This window comes from Fundulus heteroclitus, chromosome 5, assembly GCF_011125445.2.
Source record: "Fundulus heteroclitus isolate FHET01 chromosome 5, MU-UCD_Fhet_4.1, whole genome shotgun sequence".
Taxonomy (NCBI): Eukaryota; Metazoa; Chordata; class Actinopteri; order Cyprinodontiformes; family Fundulidae; genus Fundulus; species Fundulus heteroclitus.
Genome location: NC_046365.1, coordinates 36,612,742 through 36,637,113, shown reverse-complemented (window position 1 = coordinate 36,637,113; position 24,372 = coordinate 36,612,742). Strand labels below are relative to the sequence as shown.

At 42.2% G+C, this 24,372-nt stretch overlaps 1 protein-coding gene across 10 annotated transcripts in view; it reads left to right on the top strand.

The window, feature by feature from the left end:
- The window catches only part of lrba (LPS responsive beige-like anchor protein), a 302,458-nt gene that overhangs the window by 250,030 nt on the left and 28,056 nt on the right, over positions 1-24,372 (top strand). For all 10 annotated transcript variants that reach the window (XM_036137527.1, XM_036137533.1, XM_036137532.1 and 7 more), the window contains 2 exons: positions 12,665-12,832; positions 23,506-23,595. In XM_036137527.1, coding sequence (XP_035993420.1) covers positions 12,665-12,832; positions 23,506-23,595 — 258 coding nt within the window. The remainder of the gene's footprint in view (positions 1-12,664; positions 12,833-23,505; positions 23,596-24,372) is intronic.

Below are 24,372 nucleotides of genomic sequence, written 5' to 3'. Positions count from 1 at the left end.
AGAGCCGCCTGATTATAGGTTAAATAACAATTACTCTAGATGTATTGAGAGGACAGATGCAATGCTACAGCTACAACATTTTGAGAACATTGTGAACAACATTTCAGGAAATAGAAAACTTTTTGGTTTGATTTTGTAACTGGCAGCCTCACCAGAACCTAGTTTCTCTCATTTGGTACCACTAAAACCCCAATACTGCACATTTTGAGGTATTTTTTTCTTAATTTATTTACACAGAAGCAAACATTAAGCCTGGTGGTCCTCATTACAGAACTAGCTGATTCTGCACCAGAAGCCATACATAACACTAAATAAGACAATTTAGCTTTTTGTTTCTAAAATTTACATTTTAAAACTGTTATCTAACAGGGACCTGATGCTAGCACACAATCTGTTGTTCACTTTATAACTAATTTGGTGCTTTGCTTGGTGTTACTGTACCTTTGGATGAGACATTTGTGTCTGAACTTTATCTTCTGAGAAGATTTCTTGAGATATTGGGTTAAATCAGTTGAACAGATGGACATACTACCATCAGATATCTGGAAATTGCTCCTAAGTATGACGGAGCACTCCAGCCAAAGCAGTAATGCTCCACTTGTGAAACTAAAACCTGTTGGGCTCTCTTTGGCATTAAAACAACAATTCCTAATGCTAAAAAACATAAAGTGTGTCCTTGCCTTTTAGGCCCCAGTTAATGTGATTGTCAGGATGATAAAATACCGCCAGTCAGAAGCTGAAGCCACAGCGGACTATGCAGTGGAAACAAAGCAGTTTTACTTGAGCTCACTCACTATTGACACCGATTGACTTTGTATTTATAATTTTAAAATGACATAATATGATATCAATTGTCAGACAGCAGAATTAATTACCAGGAAACTTATGTTTTAAAGTGCTAAATCTATTTTTTACAGCATACATAATTTGACTGCTCTTGAATTTTTCTCCCTAAAATGAGAGTAATTCATGTCCAGATGAAAGTTCAGCTCAGTGTCGTTGTGAGCAGCAGTACCAGTCTGTCTCATGGAGTCTCACATTTGACCTCACAGCTGTCACGGTGTCCGTGACGTCAGCCTCGTCCTGCTCGCGGCGTTGCGTTTTACATGGCCGCTAACAGACAAGTGTCACATTAGTGGGAGTTAAGTCACCTTTACTCCTCGAAAGTCCTTCTCTAAAGTTTGCCAACTTTATCCTCTGAAACTTTATGTACTTCAAGAAAATAATTTATAAGATCCTGTTGCGCAACCAGGACAATCCAAGTTATTGTGAATAGATATTTGATTTGTTGTTGCCGTTTAAGAGCAGTTTAAAAGACTAGCTATAGCTTATGTGCACCCGTGATGGCTCTTGAGTCGAGACCACCAGCTTCACCCAGTCAAAGATCGGGACCGTTTATATTCATCTGTCATCCCAACAACATTGTGTGAGCTGCTGGGACCTCCAGAAGATGGTTCCCACAAGCCTACACGTCTTATTCTCACAGTCCCACAGAAGCTCATGTGTGAGCTGAGGTAAACCACTGCTGCTACTTGTGACTGACTGACTGACTGAAAATTTTAACCTCGTCTAGCCCACTGCAGCTTCCTGTACCAAAATATGGTTAACCATGTTAGGCTAGCTCTAATGTATTCCCCTGGTGTCTGCGCTGAAAGCTTTGTTGTAGGATGGGAAGTACCATGTGGGGCATGGATGGGGGGTGGGTTATCTGGCTAATGTCAGACAGCGCTCACTGTAGGGGTATTGTCATGCATAAGGCCAGACATGTTTACTGTGTGCTTAGTGTTTTACGAGCTGTCCCCCCTTCTTTTCTTCCTCCCCCTCATCTCTTTAACCCTCCCTGTTCAGTGATGTAATGGAGGAGGCTAATGAGAGCCTGAGAAATGGGATGATCTACTGTTGCTGAAATACTCAAAGACTAATGTTGTCCTTCTTTTTCCTGCACTCCCCCCACGCTCTCGCCTCGCTGCAGCCAAAGTCAACTTAAATACTCCTTTGCAGCATTACTCTGTTTTCAAACTCCTTCTGCCCAACAGTTTGTCTTTGAGACTCAGAGCGTTTGAGTCCTTTTTGAAAGGGCTCATTGATACGTTTGTGTTGATCATTTATAAAAAGTTAATATCAGCTTAAGGATATTTGACTGGAGGTTCCGTGTGAGGGTTCTTTTGCCTGCTGGACTAGACTGTGGGCATGTTGTGTATTCTCTGTTGGGTTTACCTCGGCATAGGAAGACTCCAGCCTTCCTATGACCTTGTTAAAAACCAATAAACCAACCAATAAACCAGCACTATTATAAAGGCACAACAAACTAAACCCTCCAGCTCACTTTGGAGTAAAGGTAAAGATTGTTTTAGCACTGCAGAGAATCAAACAACCAATCTTTTTATTTTATTTTATAAATACTAGACCAACAAGCCATCTCACCACCTCTCCTGCTTTGTGATTTAGTCTAACTCAGCCAATCAGCTGGCCAACCTATTCCCCAACCAACCCACCAAATAACTTTGTGATGAGGCCAAATCTCACAAAGAAACTAGTCAATCTATTCACAAAACCACCACTCAGTTTACCAACACATTGTTTGATGAGATCAAAACTAACCAACCATCCATCCAGTCATGCGATAAGGGTGCAGCCAACCATTCAGCTTACTGACCTGCTGACCGTTGAACATGGTGATAAGAAGATGAGGAACTCCTTTATTGTCCCACAATGGGGAAGTTTGGGTGTGACAGTAGCAAAAACACAGTTATACACTAAATCCCTAATGAAAAAAAACAGCTAATCTGATCTAAAGTTGGTTCTGAAGCAACAGAGAATGAACGTATCAGAAACCCTTAAATAAATGTTAAAAAATACGAGAGTAAGTATTGCAGAGTTAATATAATACAATGAGATATTCACGTAAAAAAACATAGCATTCAAGTTAAACAGAGGAAAGACAGCAGCCGAAAAACAATGTGAGCAAATATGCAATTTTACATGATTGTTCAGCAACATCACGAAGTAGCTAAGGCGTGCACAAGTGTACCTTAGCATCTGAGAGATCGATGACCAGAGAAGAAATGCAATATTCCGATAAATAGAGGAAAATACAACATATGATTTGCACAAATACATGAGAAAAATATGCAATATGCATAATTGTACAACCAACACATGATCAAATCAGAACCCGTGCAAGTCGAACAGCAGCTGGGATGAAGGACCTGAGTTAGCGCTGCTTAGAGTATCTGGGATGCAGCAGTCTGTCACTAGAAGAGCTCTCCAGCTCTGCAACATCTCCATGCATGGGGTGGGAGACATTATCCATCAGTGACGTTGTTTTTCCTCAGCCGTTTTGTCTCGCACCACCTGAACTGTGTCCAGGACAGAGCTACCCCTCCTAATGAGTTTATCCAGCTGCTTCTTCAACAAATCATAAAAGATGGCTGATACCACCACAGAGTCAAAGGAGGTCTTCAGGAGTGCCGTTTGCACTCCAAGAGACCTCAAACGGAGAGATGCCAGTGTCGCGACGGAGAAGTGTTGACTCTAAGAAGTTGAGTTCTCATTGCAGAGACAACCATGGGTGTTCTAGAGCTCTGGGTTCATCCGTTCACATTGGCCATTGGTTTGCAGCTGGAAGCCAGAAAATAGTTGAACCTTGGCCAATCTTGAGATGAGTCAAGTTCCTCTATCAGAGATGATTTCAGAGGGTATACTGTGGATCAGCTGTCTGGCTGTCATGGTGGATGAAGGAAGCTTGGTCAGGCTGATGAGATCACAGACTTTGGAGAAGTCTGCTGTATGCTGGTGAAGATTCTCAGTCATCCAGGTCATGGTCATTCCAAAAAAAGTAAAATTGAATTGCATTGAATTTGCATGTTATCTAAGCCATTGCAAGGCCTTTGTTGGGCAATGGTATAAAGCTTGTTACTCAACATTAATCCAGACTTTTTGAATTGAGAAAGCTTCCGGGAGAGGAAGCGAAATGTCTTTAACTACGGAAAACAAGTCCAGTTGTTTTGTTTTTTACTTTTTTTAGAGAAGTCTGCTGTATACAGTGTGAACAATCGTGGTACCAGCACAGTTCCTTGTGGAGCTCCTGTACTGTAGACCAGCCTGTCAGAGACACAGCCCCGTGTCCCCACATACTGCGGTCGATCAGTGAGGTAATCCAGGATCCCTGGTAATGGTGGTCCACTCCTGATCGCTCCAGTTTGACCCTCAGGAGTCTTGGAGGGATGGTGTTGAAAGCACTGGAGAAATCAAAGAACATTAAACTAACGGTGCTCCCAGTATTCTTCAGGTGGGCCAGAGCTCAGTGTAGCAAGTCGATGGTGGCATCATCCACCCTAATGCCAGGCTCTTAGGCAAACTGCAGCGGATTATATAAAGAGACCTCACCAGGCGGTGAGAATGGTTGAGCATCAGCCTCTTGAGGCTGTGATGGACCAACCACCAAAACAACCTGCCAAGCAACTTTGTCATGAGACAAAGACTAACCCAACACTCATCCAAACAGCCCACAAACTAACTTTCTGATAAAGTTTGATACTAGGATACAATATAACCAAACAATATTGGTGTAGGTGCATGAAATCACTTCAACAAGCAGACAGTCTATTCAATGGAGCAAATTAACAGCCTTCTCCTTGAAAGCTAATTACATTTAACCTGATCAGTTGAGTCATTCATCCTAATCATCTCTGCTCTGACGCATTGAGTCAACTCGCCGACTCTATAATCAGCTGAGACCATTATGCTTCTAGAAGCTATCCAAATATTCCTTCATTCAGAGCTGAAGCCTTGGCCACCCGTGTTTAATCAGCTTGCTCTGTTGACTTAGCTTTTGCTCAATTGATGCTAGTATCTTATCATAGTGCCGATGTGCTGGATACCCTAATTAGGCTTTCAACATGTAGGAGGAAGGATGGGTTTCCTCTCTGCTGCTGCTTGTTAGCACTAACTTCAGGTCTTACTGAACGTGACTAAAACTGCCGTTTTGTAAAAACTGTGTTTCGTTATGAACAAGCGCTTGGAATTTTCCGCTTTTTAAACATTGAGCTTGTTGTTACTTTTTTGTGCATCATACACTTAATTCACTGCATAAAGTGTGTCAGAACAACCACATGTGTCATTTTAGTTGCTAGTTTACTTCTAAGTCAGTACTGTTTACTTTTTTTGTGCTGTAAATTGGACCAAATCCACCACAGCATGTTTTGTTTTTGGGAGACGATTTCTCAGTCGCCTCTCATTCAGCTTCTACTCCCTCCACAAAAAAAACGGTATTATCGCTCTTCAAGAGAGTCGAGAGATGGACGGAAAGATGGGAGGAGAGAATTAGCGGTAGAGTTTCAGGTTCCACTTGCCAGTCAGTGCCTGTGCTGAACCTCAGCCAGAGCGCTCACAGTTGTTACGTTTCTAATTAGCTGGCTTGGAAGGGGGTGAGGCTGAAGCGCCACACACATCTGGGTTTTAGTTGGTGTGTGTGAGAATAAAGGAAACGCTTCGTTAGCTGCATGGATCTTGTTCCTTACGTCATCTGTTGCTTCCTTTTCTTCCTTTTTTTTTTTCATTCTCCTCCAGGTTGGGGCCCCCTCGCGCTCTGTGCTGTTTACAGCCTTTTTCTGGCCACTTCAAAACGACAATCAGTTTCTCATCTACAATAAGCTAAATAAGTCTTTCAATCAGAGAGCTCGCCAACATCCAACGGAAGCAGCTCTTCATGGCTTGATCTTAGGGAAATGGATTGGTTTTAGGAATACCAGCAGAAAAACAAAGGACCAACATTGAAATATTGAGAATAAGTCTACAAGAAAACAAAAGGAAGAGTTAGATTTTAAAAGATGAAGAAATAATTTGAACAGAACAACATGCGTGGTTTAAGGGGTGGAGAATGGCGTGTGTTAATTTGAGGATGCTGATGTCTGAACTAGAGAAGTGACGAAAATACAAAATTTTTCCTTCCAAAGAAATATTTATTTTGTTTAAATCACCTACTTTCCATCAGCATTTTTCACACCACAAGTTTGAAATCCAGGTGATGCTTTTAGAAACACACATGAACTAATATATTAGGTCATTATCAATTTATTATTTATAATGCTTTTTGGCCAGGTTCTCATTGAAAATGACACAAGGGTTCTCAGTTGATTTCATTGTGGATTAATTAAGTTACATAAGTAAAAAAGAACAATCAATAACTTCTGATTTAGCTGTGAAATAATTTAGAAATTCTTCTATATGATTTATGTCTATAACAAAAAAAATTATAACAAACGTCATCTCACTGACTTTCTAAAACTAAAACATCCAATTCTGTTCAATTATTTTGAATCCAGTTAGGTTAAAAGTCAACCAAACAAATTAATTTCTGTCCTACAGTCAAGTTCAAATCCAAACAGTCCAATTTACTCCAAATTCTAATACAATACGGTCAGCTTTAATCATTTAATTCTAAATGATGAAAGCCATAATGAAAGAAGCCCAGCTGACTGCAAGTTGTTGGCTTTGCGGCAATCACACATCCAATGCAAACATGTGGCGAGAGCTGAAAACATCCGCTCCCTGTTAGCAGAAAGAACCTCCAATAATACTTTGCTCCGTATAAACGGTAATCTGCTGATAAATGGTAAATGGTAAATGGACTGAACTTATATAGCGCTTTTCCAGTCATGCTGACCACCCAAAGCGCTGGTAGAAGACAGGACGGAGCGAGGGGTACTTTCTATGGGAAGGACTAGAAATTAAAGGCAGCAACAGCTCCTCCTGTGGCGCCGTGCAGGAAAAGAACACAGGCAGACTCAGAAGCAGAGAACCACGCCATATGTGACACACGTTGCTCAGCCTCACCCGCGCACCTGCATTATTCTTGGCATGCAAATGAGAGGATTGATTTGTTAAGTGGCGTTTTAACGTCCTTACAGACAGCTCTCCATAAGTCCTTAAAAAGGTTTTTTAGGACCAGTGAGGGATGGAGGAAAGCGTTCGCTGTCACCTCGTTAAGACCGAAGTGAAATCCAGCTCAGTCCAGATCATAAAGCTAAACCACAAACCACAGCAAGGTCCAGGAGGCTTCACTGCCTGGCCCGGGCCAGACCTGTAGCCTAGAAAACCATTAGAATGTTTAAACGGCAAATAATTATCATTTCTAACATCCTATACAAGTAGAAATCCCTTATCTGAGAGTGGAAAAGTATTCTAAGGAGACACAGTGGAGTTAAGATTAGACATTTTCTTTGTGTCTCTGGACACGTTAATGTCCACCAGCTGGTTAATTGCAGTCCCTTGTTGTCATGCCTAACCTGGGTTTGTATATTTTAGACTTTAAGTCCCTCTGAAGTATAACGCATTGACAGACATGAAGCCTGTTTGGTTTTCGTTAAAGACTTAAAGTCAACGCCGAAGTTACAGACGTCTTGGAAAGGAAAGGATTAAAGTAACCTGAGACCTGCACAGAGAGACGCGCTGGTTCATGGTAACGAAGCTGGTGGACGATCACCGGACAGTGCAGCACGTTGGCAGAACTAGCCTGTAATTCAGAAAGTGTAGATGTAGAGCTGCATATTTAAAGGCAAGCTTGATTTGATTGAGCAGAATTATGCCTCTGCTTCGGGGATTATTCTGCATTTCTATTGTTGTTAGAAGCAAATTACAGTAACAATAAAAAAAAACAACAACCTCATGTTTTAAATGTGCAGTTTGTCAAACCTGTAACAATAGAACTGAGATTTTCTGGTGACTTCGACCCCCTGTTAGCATTTACATAAAGCCATGCTAAATTATTCATTAATTATCTGGGAACCCCTCGTGGGAGGAGAAGACACACACATCGGCTGCTAATTGGCACATCAATAATCCGGCCTGGTTGTGCTTTGGATGCCACCCCAGGAATCTGCTCAGATGTTTCCACAGTGTGGCACCACACCACCAAACATTTCCACACCTGCTCACCTGCCATCTCCTTAATGGCTAGTCCAACATCCCCTTATCACTGGACCCCACCGTTATTGACCGGGTTATGCATCAAATACGTCCAATAAGTGTCTAGAGAACATTCAGTCCTCTAGAGACTCCATTGCTGAGTGTTTCTAAGAGTCTAAACAATCTTTATTCTTTTTTCAACCTCCTATTGTGCTGGGCTTGAAATTCTGGCCTAAATTTGACTGTTATGTTTGGTTTTTATTTCTCCAGCCTTACAGTTGTGATCCATTTTAACTAAAAAAATTAACTTTTTTCATTTTAACCCATGAAAAAAGTAAAAAATCAAGGCATTATTAGTAAATCTAATAATCCCCTGCAGAAACTGTACGAAGCAGTTTGACCATTTCCCAAATGAAGGGATGAAGATCCAACGATAGGTGATAGATAATGTGAATTAAAACATTTCTTTTTGCTTTTTTTTATGTGGTTGTATTAGTTTTGCTTGAAATAAGCCAATTCCTCTGGCACGCAGTAGAAATAAGAAATATGTGTTTGGAGCATTCCTGACCCTCACTCGTTTCTGTTTATAGTGTTAAAGAGATTAACGGTGTTGCACTTCAGCCTGAAGTAAAACACTCTATCGCCTCGGCTGCTGAGCCAGTGTTTATTAGAGGTGGCTGCTTTTTATCTCTTACTGATTTTAAAATATTAACCATTAAATGCAATATTCTACTAGACCGTGTATATTCCTGTGAATGTTCAGTTTGGCTGCATTATTTAGGAGCACCTATGAAAAACGCTGCTCTGACTGAAGGAGAATGTGACTCTACCTGCTCTCTGAGCCAAACGATAACTCTGCCGATTCTTATTGTTCCTAAACACAAAGCTTTGAAGTCAGAGAGATCAAACCACCCTGCTGGGTTTCCAGAGGCAGACGCTCTCAGACATTAACAGTAGTCCACCGGGGTTACAGTTGGGGCTGAAATCAGAGAGCTGCCCAACATCTTAACGAGCTGAACAAACACAAAAACTACCGCATTCCAGTTCCAACACAGCGAGTGGAGGTTCCCACTTTCTCTGCGTCGCGACCTCTTTGAACGCTTCATATGAGTGATTTCCATAAAGGCGTGCCTCCGGAGAGAGGACGCTGCAACAACGCGGCTGCTCTTTGTTTCCTGCTGACTGACAGTTGATTGCAGCACGCATTAAATGCCCATCAGTCCCAGGTTTAGTTTTAGAAACGGGGGCGCGGGTCCGTCAGAGGTCAGATCTGGAGCGTAATGAACTGATCTCTCTCTTCCACGCACTCAGACATTCCTACACGCACGACTGCACCTCATTCTGACTGCTCCTTAAAGGGGGGGGGGGGGGGTGAAATGAGACTGTTTTCCTAGCTTGTAATATTCAGATTTTGTGTTTAACATGAAATATAAAGTGAAGCCTTGTAAAAGGAGAAGCATAGACTGATTTGTTTCCTCAGTGCATCCAATCGGCTGCTTTATTAATTAATATTTAGTTAGTAATGGTCAGAAGTTTACATACACTCATCATCAGCGAGGTTAAGGAATTTATTTTGGGTTTTTAAAGATTCTTGTAAATTCTTCTTTCTTCAAAGCGAATTGATCATACAGCAAAACCTTTAACATGTTTTTTTTTTTTTCAGCTTTTAGAGAACTAGGTATGACGGTCTGAATTTTTACCCTCACCTCTCACTCGGCCAGTTATCTCAGACTGCAGTCCTCGAGGTTCCTGCAACTTTTAGACGCGTCTCTTCTTCAACACACCAGACTCCATTATGAGCTCATCAGCAGAGCTCTACTGCATCCTTGTGAGGAAGTTTAGCCGTTTGATTCTACATGGTAGGGTGTGTGAAGCCAACTTCTTGACGCTCTGTGCCCGGCCAACTTATAAATTAAGTTTTTTGGTTTATTTTTTGACGAGTTACGGTAAGATGGAATAGGTGGTGGACAGATTGCTGCTCCGGTCTGATTCGATGAAAAAGAACTGAACCAAAAAGCAAAGCTCTTCCTTTGCATCGAACGGCAACTATGAGGGATTGCAGCAAAGCCATGTACAATGCAGACGACTCTCCCTGTAGCTCTACGCTTCCCCAGGAGTGAATGCTGCTTGTCGGGACTTTGATGCAATCAACTGGTTTCCTTATATAGGACATTTTTGACCAATCTGTATAATCTGACCCAATCTGTATAATATGATTGAACTTGACTTTGTAAAGTGCCTTGAGATGACATGTTTCATGATTTGGAGCTATATAAATAAAATTGAATTGAATTGAACTATCTGGTCCAGCCGTCACCTTCAGAGCCGAGAAAACTGGTCTGAGTTATCAGAACAATGCAGGAACCACCATTGTTCAAGGTTACTCTACACTGGGAGACTCTGCAGCACCTGTGTCACAGTGAAGCAAGTCGTCAACAAAATGAATAGCGCCTCTAAGCTCAACTGAAATGTTCAGCTGCCTACCAGGAAAGGTTAGCTAACTTCTATGGAAGCTTTACGGTCAGACGAGACAAAGATTGAATTATTTGGCCTCAGCGTTTGGAGGAGTCAAGGTGAGGCCTTTAGATCTAAAGAAACCAAAACCAAAACCCCTCCAAAGGCCTTACCTTCACATTAATTAAACTGTTTGATACTTGGTCACAACTGGGTGTTCTAACAGAACAGTGATCCCAAACACACATCCAGACTGCTTTTTTAAAACAGTTAAGACATTAAGGCTAAGTTCACACTGCAGCTCTTCAAGCTCAATTCTGATTTTTTTTGGCTGAAATCTGATTTCTTTAGGCTGGCCGTAAATACTATGACTTAATGCGGCCGCCATCATACTTAAGATAACAGAAGGCAACGTCTCACAGCATCTCGCTGTTTACGGAAGTAACGTTGAATACAATGGTTTCTCGAAATGTTTGGTGAAGTTTTGTTAAAAAAATAAATAAAAAGTAGGTATTACCGGCCGGCATATCTCATTATTATTAGAAAGCTGTTGAGCAATGGGTGCAGACAATATTAAGTAAGATGAAGTACGGTCAGAAGAAAGCAGCACGGCTGTTAACGATCTTCTATGGAGCGCTAGCTGCTGCTACTGTGTGCGGATGCGTGGTGAGAGACGTGAAAGACGGATAAAATGCGACATGACCGTTCTGACAGCGGACAGTTGGAAAGCTATTGAATACGTATCTGAATTAGTAGCACATAGGGAAGTGCCCCAATTTGCATTTTTTTTTTAGGGTGAAAAGATCGGAATTGGGCTGTAAACACGGAAATGACGGATATGTGTCGCATATGGGCAAAAAGATCGGCTTTGTGTCGCGTTTCCCTGTGTGAACGTAGCTTAAGCCTCTGGCATGGCCTTGACTGCAGCCCTGTGGAATATTGGCTATGCAAAAAGTCAGGTATGTGCCGCAAAGCCAACCAATTAAAACGTTTTACCAATTCTGAAATTCACTTTTTATTTCACCTTTATTTATACAGGTGCAAGATCTTCTTTACATTATAGACTGTATATAACTGATGCACCTTTCCTACCTTTGCACCTTCTCTCATGAGCCGATGTGGCAAGTGAATTTCTCCAATATGAGATCAATAAAGCCTATCTTATCTTATCTTAAACATGGTAGACCTGGTAAAATACAAAACAGAAAAGTTAGAAATACAGTAATAATACAAAGAATTAAAACATTCAACTCTAATTAAATGAACTAATGTATGTCCTTGAGTTGGTGTAAACCTTTCACTGCCCCTGTATGTTTCTTAATCAGGTCCACAGCCAGTGCAATCTATTAAAGATGAAAACAGCTCTAAAGTTTAAATAGCTTATTAAATACATGGTGCATAAATCACTGAAATATCAGCCAAAATTTCCCTTTCACTGAATCTGGAAGCATTTTCGTCTCCCCCTTTTCTAAATATTTCCCTCATTGAGCCTCTCCTCGGAGACAGCAAAGATGTAATCAGTACTCAGCCTGTAATAAAACCCCCTCATCATACCTGAGCTGCACACGGCTCCCCCTTTAGTCATTGGCTTTGCTCTCCGACTAAAAGTTGTAATTAAGCAAGTGGGGAAAAATTAGATGCAAAATGACCTGTCAGAAAGTCGCATTTAAGTGAGGGATGCAGTGGCATCTGCAGTAAAAATTTAAATGATATAAATTGCCATTTAAGTGCAGCCCAGGCTAATGTTTTGTCACAAATTAATGTGACACAAGGCAGCAATGACAATCAAGGGCTGCCTCATTCTAATTTGGTTGTGTTTAGAGGGCTTTTGTGAGCCGACAGCTTTACACAAATTAACACAATCGCCTGTTTTTATGAGGAAACCATAAATGTTTTTTTCCCCCTCCTTTGCCGTCTAATGAGGAGAGAAAACGGCTTGTGTCTCAGCATAATGGCGGCGCTGAGACGTCTACTGAGGAATAACGCCGCGCCGTTGTCAGCTCGCCGAGAACAAAGACGGAAGCCGGAACGATTCCCTAATGAGCTACTAGAGTTTTGATGTTCCCTTATGATCAGATATGGATACGTTGTGCATTTTGCTCGTTATAAAAATCATCTGCAGATTCTATCACAGGAACAATTAGCAGCGCGCGCTTCGCTCTCTGAGGAATATCCCTTTCGGAGGGCATTAGTGATAACCGTTACGGCATGAGGAACAGCATTTGGTCAAAGTATGGTGTTTAAAGAACATTCGTATGTTGATATTTACAGCGTAAACATCTGCCCTCTCTTTCCGCCGCAGGCTCTGGAGAGCGAGTTCGTGTCCTGCCAGCTCCACCAGTGGATCGACTTGATTTTCGGCTACAAGCAGCAGGGACCCGAAGCGGCCCGGGCCCTCAACGTTTTCTACTATCTGACGTATGAAGGCGCGGTCAACCTGAGCTCCATCAGCGACCCCATGCTCAGAGAGGTGAGCCTCCATCCTCTTTCACATCATGCTGAGTAAGGTAGAAAACACTCTGTTACTGTAAGTACACTGGAACCCTCTCAGATTGATGCTTAATTGGACTATATTATAAAAGCCTCTGTATATCAGGAAGGTTTTTGATGCCATTAGCAACGTTAAATTGCCTCCAGAGTGGCACGGGGGAGCTAAGCTAACAATCTACAGGCAGGTACTGCTGAGCAAAGTCTTTCCCTTGTGTAATACCTTTTTGAAAGCACTCCACCAAGTGTTCCACTTTAACGCCTTAAAGCTTCCTCCTCTGCTTTCATTTATTATTCATCCCCACCACTTTGAACTGCGGCGCACACACACACACACACACGAGCTACGCTGGGCCCTGCCCGAAAGCAACCACACAAGTACCGGCGCTGAAAAGAAAAACAGAGCGAAGCGCGCCCACAGCCAAATACCGGCCTGACAACTTCACCAATCTGCTGCAAGAGGCAGCCTGCCAGCAGCAAGGCCAATTGACCCTGCTCACATCAGCCTTTTTGACGTCTAACTTTTAGCGCCAGGCAGGGGGCTCTGGTCTATTTTTATTGTTGACATAATGTAGAAAACATTTTTGGCTGTATGGTGAGACATTTTATTTGTGGCTTTTGAAACATAATTGTTGGGATGTGTGGGAACGTGGCTGGACTGGCATCATAAGTCCTGTTTGGTGTCATACATGAGGGATCTTTGGGACTTACTTACTGTTGTTACTAATTTATATGTCAGTCACAAGTAATCATTTAAAGATAAAACAATAGGTATATTAAAACATATGACAGAGTTTAAAGACTAAAGGCAAACAGAATAAACATTTGCTGAATGTATAGCGCAGAATATTCAATTCAATTTTATTTATATAGCGCCAAATCATGAAACATGTCATCTCATAGCAGTAAAACTATAAAGGTAGCTCAGAGTAACATGAGCCACTCTAGTTATAAGCTTTGTCAAAAAGGAAAGTTTTAAGATTAGTCTTAAAAGTAGACGGGGTGTCTGCCTCACGGACCAAAACTGGGAGTTGGTTCCACAGGAGAGGAGCCTGATAGCTAAAGGATCTGCCTCCCATTCTACTTTTAGAGACTCTAGGAACCACCAGCAGACCTGCAGTCTGAGAGTGAAGAGCTCTGTTAGGAACATACGGGGTAATTAGAGCTCTGATATATGATGGAGCTTGATATATTCTTTTTTCTTTTCGTTCTGCTCCTCATGGAGCAACAATAACGGCTCATTTTAGCAGCCTTGTTCGCCAGGTTTGGTTAGCTAGCCCACACTCTAGCATTAAATCTGTGCTGTTGAAACATTATTACCTTGATACCAGTAATTGCTTCTGCCCTTTGGTTTGTGTCCCATAACGTTCAAAGCTGCGTTCTTTCTTTTGAAAAGAAGCAAGACTGCCCTGTGAGGACTCTTCTTTAGAATTTGTCTTGCATTTCATTCAAGTGACATTAAACCGTATAATGGAAAACTTAATTGTTTTTAAAAAGGTCGCTGTTTTAAACCGTGGCGTTGCCTGAGACCAGCGACCAGTCCACGCCTAGATTCAGGTGTTTTTGATTTTGTTTTTCCTTTACCACCTTGTATTTAAATCGTGTAACAGGAAATGATTGACAAAACCATGGAGATAGGATTAATTTAGCCATAAATTAGATGTCTCCTGGCACCCAATTTCACATGGAGATGAGTTCAGAGTATATCAAGTGGCCGAGGTGCCTTTTGCCTCCACTGTACAGCTGCCCTTCATGACTCACTGACTGGAGCGTCACGGGCACCAGGGGCAGATCCATGATTTATCACCTCATTCACCCTAATTCCCATCCAGATGTGCTATGGCCTTTATACACACACGCATACACACTCACACATGCAGATTGATTATCTGAGCTCCCCGGTCATTTTAACACAAAGCCCATTACCCATTCCTCTGCTTAACGCACACACCAGATATATGGATCCTCGGTACGTCACTGTTTCTGTCGAGCTGTTCCACAGACAAAGGTATTGATTATTCTACCACAGAAACATCCGAGGCAGGTGCACATTATTTCATTTGTATTAAAAATAGCGTTGCTCCCGCTGCATCTTTCTGAGTATGACTGTAAGGAATACAGGCTGTAGATGCTCGGGAATCCTTTCTAATTGGCTGCAGTTGCATGATTGTATTTTGTGTTCATGTTAACCATTATGAAAAAAAAAATGTCTTCTTATATAACTACATTGCTTCCTACCATTCAAAAAGGGACTCAAGTGATATGAAAGTAAGCTTTTGGTTTCCTTTAGTTTAGACCGACTGCTCAACTTCACAACGTACATTTGAGCAAAATTTTGCTGCAGAAAAAAAAAACTGGGAAAAAGTTAAACATTGTAAATGAAAGTATTTGTCAAGAAAACGGCAGCAAACTAAAAACAATGTATATGTACAGACAAGTTGTGTGTAGGTAAATATGAATACTATAAGTATTTGCAGCAGTATGTATTGCAACAATGAACGGACCATGTGGTGGTGCTGAGACGGTCCGAGGTCGCTCAGTGTGCAGAGTTGTAATGACTACTGTCGCAGATATGCAGGATTAACGATGTTTTAGGATAAACTGCCGACTGTATGCTAGTCTACCATTGTCGCGCTGCGTATTCAGTGCTAAACTAGACTAAAGACGCCTTATTTCCTTTTAAATGTGCAATTTCCTCAGGAACCATCGTAGCCCCTGCCAAGCAGGCGCCACTGTAATCATAGTTATCAGTGAGATGAAATATCAGTGATGTTCACAATTCTTTTCAAGTCAAGTCTTTGACTCGAACATTTCTTGACTGCATAACATCTTGTCCTATCAATTTAATTAAATTTTATTTTATTTATACAGCACCAATTCACAACACCATTAAATGTGTGTATTTTATTACTGGGCCAGGAGTGTCTTCAATAGGAAACACTCCTGGCCCAGTGCTTATCTGTTTAGCAGTGTTTCTGTTATCTATTCACTTATTTTCAATTTTCTTTATATAGAGACAATTCACAACACACGTCATCTCAAGGCTCTTTACAAAGTCAAATCCTCCAGACAGATTTCATTACGGTGACACACAGCGACAGCAAAGATTCTTGATTCTTAAACCACTCTTAACTGTAAATTCTGTTCATTTTTATCGACTAGGGTTACTTCGAGTGATCCTGTCCTCTCCAGCCACCGATCCAACTATTTGTTTTATTTTATCTGCTGTATCTATGGCGCCACCATTGTACTGAGGGTTGTGATGTTGCTGATTAACATTATCTTGTGAAAGTTTAAACCTTTATCTGCTGATATTAATGGTTTGTAATAGGCATGAACATTTCCAGTAGCGAAAAGCGACTAAAACACTCTGAACATTTCTTCAGTTTCCTACAAGCTCGCTGTGATATGACATCTGTCTACTGCAGGCAATCTAACGTTAAAGGTAATAACTTCAAACACTCCAAAATGCCTAAACTATCATTTTTAATCTAACTTATGTTCACGCCTGAGACTCGAGTCACTATCTCTGCTAACCGAATTCAGCTTTGTGGAAAGAAACGTATAATTTCTCCCAACATATCGCCTCACTAGTGAAAGGCTCGGCCTAATAAAAGACCACGTGTGTCAGAAGCTTTGACGTGTGGCACCGTTAGCATGTGAAACGTCGATTCCCTAGAGATAAATAAAGGTTTGTTGTTTTCTCTGCCTCCTCCGTTTGAGGCGGTGATTTCAGTCGGGCTGTTTTCCGTCTCTGAAAACTCCCTCAGTCTGAGCACTTTAATTAGTTAAATAAACCGAGGCAGTGTTGCCTTTGTGAGCTAATCCGAGGCTCCCCATCCCGCGTGTTTGTGCGGAAGGAAACGTGGCCTGTCTGAGCAGAAAGGTGGAAGCAGAGGTCCAGGCCTGGGCTTCGTCACCTTGGGGCGCTGGGGAGGGTGTTTGAGGGGTTTCGGGCCTGAAAGGGTCCCGGGAGTTTGCCATTACTGAGTGACAACCGTTCCAGCCTGAGCTCTGGACATGCTGGGTTGGACTGCGCTGCGACGGTTCAGAGTCGGGGTGGGGGGGGATGGAGCACGGATCTGTGTGCATGTTTGTAGTCGCATTGGTTGGATGGTTTGTACATTTGTTTTGCTTTCTGTCAGACACGAGCTACCACATCTCCCCCCCCCCCGTATCCGTATGCGCCGGGCTCTTTGTGTGCGTTCTACTTGGTCATGTTAGTACATACGGGTCTGGATGTGTGCATTTTATATTGGCATGTTTACACAGCTGTATATTTATGTGAGCTCATCAGCATAAATGACCACAACCCGAATGTTTACACGTGCATTTTTTGGTGTCTGGGGAGAAAGTTTGGAATATCTCAACGCAGATTAGTGACCGCTCTGGATGCCGGTGCCTTGTTTTGAAAAAGCGTGATTACTTCCTGTCTTGCCTCCGCCGCTTTCGGAGAGCCGGGCGTGCGCACACATCCATTCGTGTTTGCGTGCTGGGACTGCACGCGCATCTGCGTTGCCTCTCGGTGTAAGAGGGGAAACTCGGCCTGATTTGCCTTCGCATCGTTCTGCAGGGATTCCCCTCTTTCACATCTGATTATGGAAAAAAATAAAATAAAACACAGCCTCTCACAGCAGCGACAAAACACAGATCCCCGTTTGAATTGTATAGCGTTTGCGTAATTCGGCAGAAGACGGGGCGTGAGAGTGAACCTGCGTCGACACTTTGTCATAGTCACATACCGTAAAATCTGTTAGTTTGTGCCTTGTGCTCATATTATTTAATATCATTTTCAGGTTGGAAACCTAAAGCCAGACTTCCCCGCTGTTCTCTGACATTGCGGGTCAGAAAGATAATGAATTGAATTGTTCTAAATCCGCTTGAGTGTATGTTGGGTTGATTTGCATAATAGCGGAATGTTTTGCATGGAAATCCATCTTGTCACGCTGGGCTGTATAAATCAAAAGACAGGCTGGGACTAAACTGAGGGCGACTCAGTCATTTAAATGTATAGAATTCAGAAAACCCTCATCAGACACGGGCCAGCGCTTCCAAAAGAGATTGGCCTTGTAGATGGCGCCTCATATAATCACCTGAGCATTGCATTGGCATATAGGGATAGGACATCCTGACCTACACTGAGCCTCGTTCCTCCGCTAGACCGCCTCGTAAATGTCAGGTCTAAACCTAATGAAGATAAGTTAGGTGCCTTTGAGGAGTTTTTCCACACATTAGCTTAAGCAAAATGCTTTACCCTGTTGTCAGAGAAGGGTGCTGCCTTGACCTTGAATGATGCACTGACGCTTCAGGACTTACTGTGGATGAGATGGAAAATATTAGGAGACTCAGTCATGACCCAGAGAGGAGATCATACGCTGAGGTGTTCTGGATAAATCACTGCGGAATACCTATTTGCACAAGTTTACTTATTGGATGCAATTTGAAAAAGGGATCCTGAAAGCTTCTCGTTTAGGATCTGGCATGCTTGATATAATATGATCTTTACATGCAGTGCAAATAAATTTGATCTGAACAATTTTTAAAAAAATTTTTTTTTAGTAATTTGCATGATCGCAACACGATTGTAATATAAATTTCGTTCAGATTTCTCTTAGTAGGTAAAAAGTGCTCAACATGGACAAACTTAATTTATTGTGTTTAGAATATATATTTCCCTAGATTTTTTTTTATTCTAACAAATGATTTTTCTTGTGCATTTTACCAAATTAAACTGACTTCATTTCACTCTGGCAACATTGAATAGCGTTTTCCAGAATGAACAAGTGGTGAAATAAAACCCTTCAGCACAAACTTAGCTATTAAAAGGGTTAGAAGGATGCCGCTAGTCACTTATCCAGGAATCTCCATTTAGACCTGCAGTTATTGCTCATGATTTATAAGTACAACTTCCTTTTTTTAAAAAAAAAAAAAGGTACCTTGTATGAATTCAGAATTCATTCACCAGTTGTTCTTTTAAAAAAGGACCACGATTAAAAAGTTGCCTAAATGAGCGACTTTATGAATAAAAAACAAATTTTTATTGTGATTTTAGCTACATTAAAGCTAAATATATGTGAGTAATAAAAACTAAACCAAATATAAAAGGTCGGACAGAATGCTAATGCCAGGCAACATTAAAATGTATTCATTAAAATAATCAGCCCATGTTAACAGGATACATAAAAATGCACCTGTTCATTGTAGGCCGGTCACTACTTGAAGAGGTTCACAGTAGTTATAGAATATCAAGACTTTCAGAAGTTTTCCAAACTCATCAAATCTTCCAACATGCAATAGTTGAAATGACACTTAGGTTTTTCCAGTTATATGAAGCAACAACTTAGGCCCCTCCCAACTTGTTGCTGAGCACTGTGGGTCCTGTGACTAAAAGAAGGATGCTTTTACCTCATATTTCCCATGTTTGTTAATATTTGCAGTCTCAAAAAAACCCAGTATAGTGTGAAAACATGACAGCTCTCTATCACTATTAATAAGGTAATGTTGTTTACAAGTAGAGTTAGCCAGCTGTAAACCATTAAGCACCCTGCTGGAGGCTAGCCTAACTACGTTTATCACATTGTTAGACTTCCAGTATTCCTCTCTAAAGAGTGAAATTGCAAACCAGTATAAGGTTTTAAAACATCTGGTTTTCTGAATTATTACCTCCCTGTTTTTCTTTACCCTTATTCTACATTTCCAAAAAAAATAAACTAATAAAATTCTGTGTAGACCTTCTGATTATGCGATGAAACCTTGTATCTTGATATTAAAGTCACTCCCTCGTCTGTGCTTCTCTGGTTAGTTTCAGACAATAGGTATGAAGAGACTCATTTCCTGACCGTTTTCTCATGGAAATAGCAAACACAGTCCTCAACCATGAGCTCATTTTCAGGCTGCGCCAAGTCAGGCTCAAAGATCTCAGCCTCCACACACAAGCTGTCACTCCCACACAGCCAGTCACAGAGCACAGCAACAACACACTGACGAGGCTGTCATCATTCTGTGTCGGTCATTCTCTCAAGGCCTGTTCTTTTTGTTGTTGTCTTCCTAACATGACGATTTACCTGCGTATTTCTAGCTCTGTTGTATACCTTTCCACAGACAAAACTACAGAGTTTTCTATTTTTCAAACAGGGTTTTTTAAGGACTACAAAAGCCTGTAAATTCACTGTTTTTGTACAGTGTGGTAAATGATATGAATAGTTTTAAAATTTGATTTAATTTGGTGTAGTTTCTTTCAATAGTGCCATTTCCCAACAAATTTCATGCACTTTATAAAATGCACAGAGATCTATTTATTTATTATCCTGTCTGAATTCACGTAATATCAGTCCAGTCATAAAGTTATCGTCAGAATCATTTCTAAGGTCTAGTTCAGTCCTAATTATAAATACAATGTAGTTTAATTCAGATTGTTATACAGTGCCAAGTGTTAAACAGTTATTTACCTAAGCACACCCAGGTGGTTGTCCAAGCCATTGACTTTGCGGCAATCTCTCCTCTGCAAGTATGAGGCAACAGTGGAGATAAACAACTTTCTTTTAACAGGCAGGGAAGGCTCCAGGAATGAACAATCATTTGCTGCAACTCGCCTGGAAATCACTTTATTGACCCGATTGGTAGCCGGCGGATCAAATATAAATTTTTAAAAAATCAGATTTTTTTCCTTCTTACATGAATAACCCCCACCATATTAGGTTTATAAATTCAGCATTGTAGAAGGTAATAATCAAATGGTGAACTTCAGTTGAGCTACAATGAGTGCATGGAGAAATCTTGTTATTCCTCCTTAAAAACTCTACCAAAGACATTCTAAGACATTATTTTCTTATTTTTATAGTCCTCAGACAAAATAAAATATGACTTGCTTGAATTTGGAACTGGCAGGTTGAGGATCAGTGAAAACAGTTACTTGGTGTTGGCCAGGCAAAGCCTGATCAGAGCAGTTTTAGTTGTCGTATTTAATGTTTCTTTTGAAAACGCAAAAAAAAAAAATACCCTAATGGTAGTAGCCCCCTTGATGGCTTTGACGCACAGCTAACACCTAACTACTGAGTCAGGAGTAAGATGATGGCAACAGCAGCTGTGTTAATGGATTTGTCCAGGAGAGAAACGCCGAACCACTGAGTAAAAAAAACCTGCATAGTTAATAGTGGAAACAATTCTGTTGGGACTATATTGACTCGCATATAAAGCCCTTAATAATCAAGCTCCATCATATATCAGAGCTCTGATTACCCCGTATGTTCCTAACAGAGCACTGTTAGAGCACTTCGCTCTCAGACCTCAGACAGTCTCTGAAAGTAGAATGGGAGGCAGATCCTTTAGCTATCAGGCTCCTCTCCTGTGGAACCAACTCCCAGTTTTAGTCCGTGAGGCAGACACCCTGTCTGCTTTTAAGACTAGACTTTCCTTTTTAACAAAGCTTATAGTTAGAGTGGCTTAGGTTACATCCGTCCAGGGAGGCAGATCATCCACTATTACCATATAACATAGAAAGTACTCCTGGATCAATGTGAGCTTCTGTGCTTTCTGTGTCTCTGCTCTGTCTTCTATAACCTCCAGTGGGTCGAGCAGATGAGCGTTCACACTGAGCCTGGTTCTGGTTCTGCTGGAGGTTTTCCTCCTTGTTAAAGGGGAGTTTTCCTCTCCACTGTCGCTTCATGCATGCTCAGTATGAGGGATTGCTGCAAAGCCATCAACAATGCAGACGACTGTCCACTGTGGCTCTACGCTCTTTCAGGAGGAGTGAATGCTGCTTGGAGAGACTTGATGCAACCTGCTGGGTTTCCTTAAGCCGGGCGTACACTGTACGAGTTTTTCCCCTTTTCGGGCCGATTCTTCAGTCGTGCGAGCATTTTTTGAATCGGCCGAATTTCAGCTTGATTGTAGAGGGGGGGAGGAGGGGGGACTGGCTTCTCACGACTACCTCCCGATCAGGAATCGGACGATCGGTGAAAATCAAACATGTTTGAAATTCAGTCGGCTGTCGTGAGGTTTTTGTGAGCGCATCCTGCTGTTCAAGCAGAGCTACGAGGGGGCGCCCTCCCCTCCTCTCCGTCCCCGCCAGCGGAGGGAGGGAAGCGGGCGTCCCTGAAGCAACCTCTGGCCGGTGTTGGGGAGGGCGAGCCGTCCGGTCCGCGCAACGCGCTTGCCGCCTGTTTCGGCACTCCTCCGCTTGCTGGGCGTGGGGGGTGGGGGGGGGGGTGCGGGCCAGGCGACCTGCCGTGCCGCGCGGCCGCCGGTGCGTCTCGTCCCTCCTCTCTCCCCTCCGTTCCCCTGACGCCCGGTGCCTCCTGCGGGTCTCGCCAGAGCTGGGCTCGAACCCCTGCTCTGGGTCCCTGTCACCCACCGTCGCCCCCCTGCCTCTGCCGCCACAGCGAGCGGTCCCAGAGGGGACACGACGTACAGTGTGAGCAGTTCGGTCTCGTCCGAGCGTTGCGCCGCACAGATCGTGAGCGGTGAACTTTTTAAACCCCGCAGTTCCGTTGCACTGTTTGAGATGTATATAAGTACCACGACTGAAAAACTCGTACAGTGTACGCCCGGCTTTAGAGAGGAAACTTTTTGACCAACCTGGAGGATTTGATTGAATTTGACATTGGGAAGAGCTTTGAGATGACATGTGTTGTGTATTGGCGTTATATAAATAAAATTGAATTGAATAGATGACAGAAACTCTGCTAAACAGATAAACACTGGACCAGGAGTTTTTTCAATAGAAAACACTCCTGGCCCAGTAATAAAATACACACGTTTAATGGTGGCAGGAGCTGAAAATAGACTGTTTCTAAACTATATCTAAAATTAGTAAAATAATGACAACAGTAGTATTTTTTTATTTATGTAAAAAACTGCTTGATCTTGAAAATGAGTTGTACCAAAAACTCCTCCTTTGTTGCCGCTCTTTATGAAATTAATGTCTTTGCTTCTGCCATTGTGGCTTTGTAAGATTAAGTTGTTCTCTAATACCAATATTTTAAACTCAAAGTGTGTAACACGTATTAGATAAAATACCCAAATAAGAGAGGATAGAATCACGGATAAAAATGCATGTTTACATTATTCCACAATGATTGCGTGGAGAATAATGAGGCTTTGGGGAAGCTCTGTGCATCCATAGCGGGAGCACCTCCCTCCTGCTGCCGGCTGGCCTGACAGTGAGCTGTGTGATGATGTCCAGAGGCTGCTCGGCCGGCGTCTGCTCTGACATTTATGGTCCTATACCTCTTCATTAACACCACCTAACCAAGCCGACCAGCCCCCCCCCCACCCCCCCCCACCCCCCCTCCTCTCCTCTGATTCCATGTGCTGGATGAACCGGTTGCTGTGTGTAAATGTGTGAATAGCAGACAGTGAGAGCTGTTTATGTGTATATTGTATTCATGTGGTTGAGCACAGGTGCATTTTTTTTTTTCGGTTTGTTTCTCTTTTGATCTGTTTGCTTTGTTGGCACAGCAATCTGAGAATCTGTAGCAAATTTACAGGACTTTTATATATATATGTTTGTATTTTGCAAACTGATCCTGTTCTATTATCGATTTTCATTGTTCAGATTTGTTGAGAAAATCCAAAGCGTGATCATCTAGGATAAACGGATGTGAAATTACAAAGATAGTGATTGCATCAGTCTAACCTCTTTTTGCTTTTTGTCAGGCCGTGGAGTCTCAGATCAGGAGTTTTGGACAGACTCCTTGTCAGTTGCTCATCGAGCCACACCCACCACGAAGTTCGGCCATGCAAGTGGTAAGTGATGCGACATCATGGGTCAACTGATCTCTATCATCCTTTTATTTTATTATTTTTATTTATGCTCTGCCTTTCTGACTCCACGCAATTTCATTCTTTCCAATTTATAACTATTTTCTTGTGTCTTACCTTTCTTCTTTTCCCACTGTGGGAAAATACATGCTGGAATTTCAAAAGCGTGGCCCCCCCCTTTCCCGTTATTAGTGAGGTGTGTGTGAAAGGAAGAGATTACAAGCATTTGTGTGGATGTGCGTTTAGTAAAAGGTTTTCTGCAGGAAACCTGGTTCTGAGCCAGATTTTTCCACCTGAGCTGGAAACACGAGCTGGAAACACGCTCGCTTTCACGATCAGTAAAAGCGAGCGGCGAGCGGCTGTTCTGAAGTGATGGCCCTTTAAGGGCCAGGGAGTGCAGTCAGTGGTTCCTGCCTGTGATGGGCCGAGGTCCCATGAGTCCTTATTAGTGCGGTGTCCCTGCGGCGCTGACAGCTGGCTGTGGACCACCACCCAGCGCACACACATGCAAACTCAGGTTATTCCTTTGATTCTGCCGCCCAGGCGTACTGCCGGATTCCTTTGAATTTTTATTCTTACTTACTCCTTCAAATATAGTTTTAAAACACGTCCTGTTCAGACAGCTTTTCAAACAGATTCCTGACCTTCTCCAAACCTTTATTTTCCTTCTGCGGCTCATTTCACTTTTACTTCCACTTGGTCTGCTTCGCCTCTCAAGCGAGTGCGTTATCAGAGTGTCGGCATCAGCCCATGCTGGTGGTA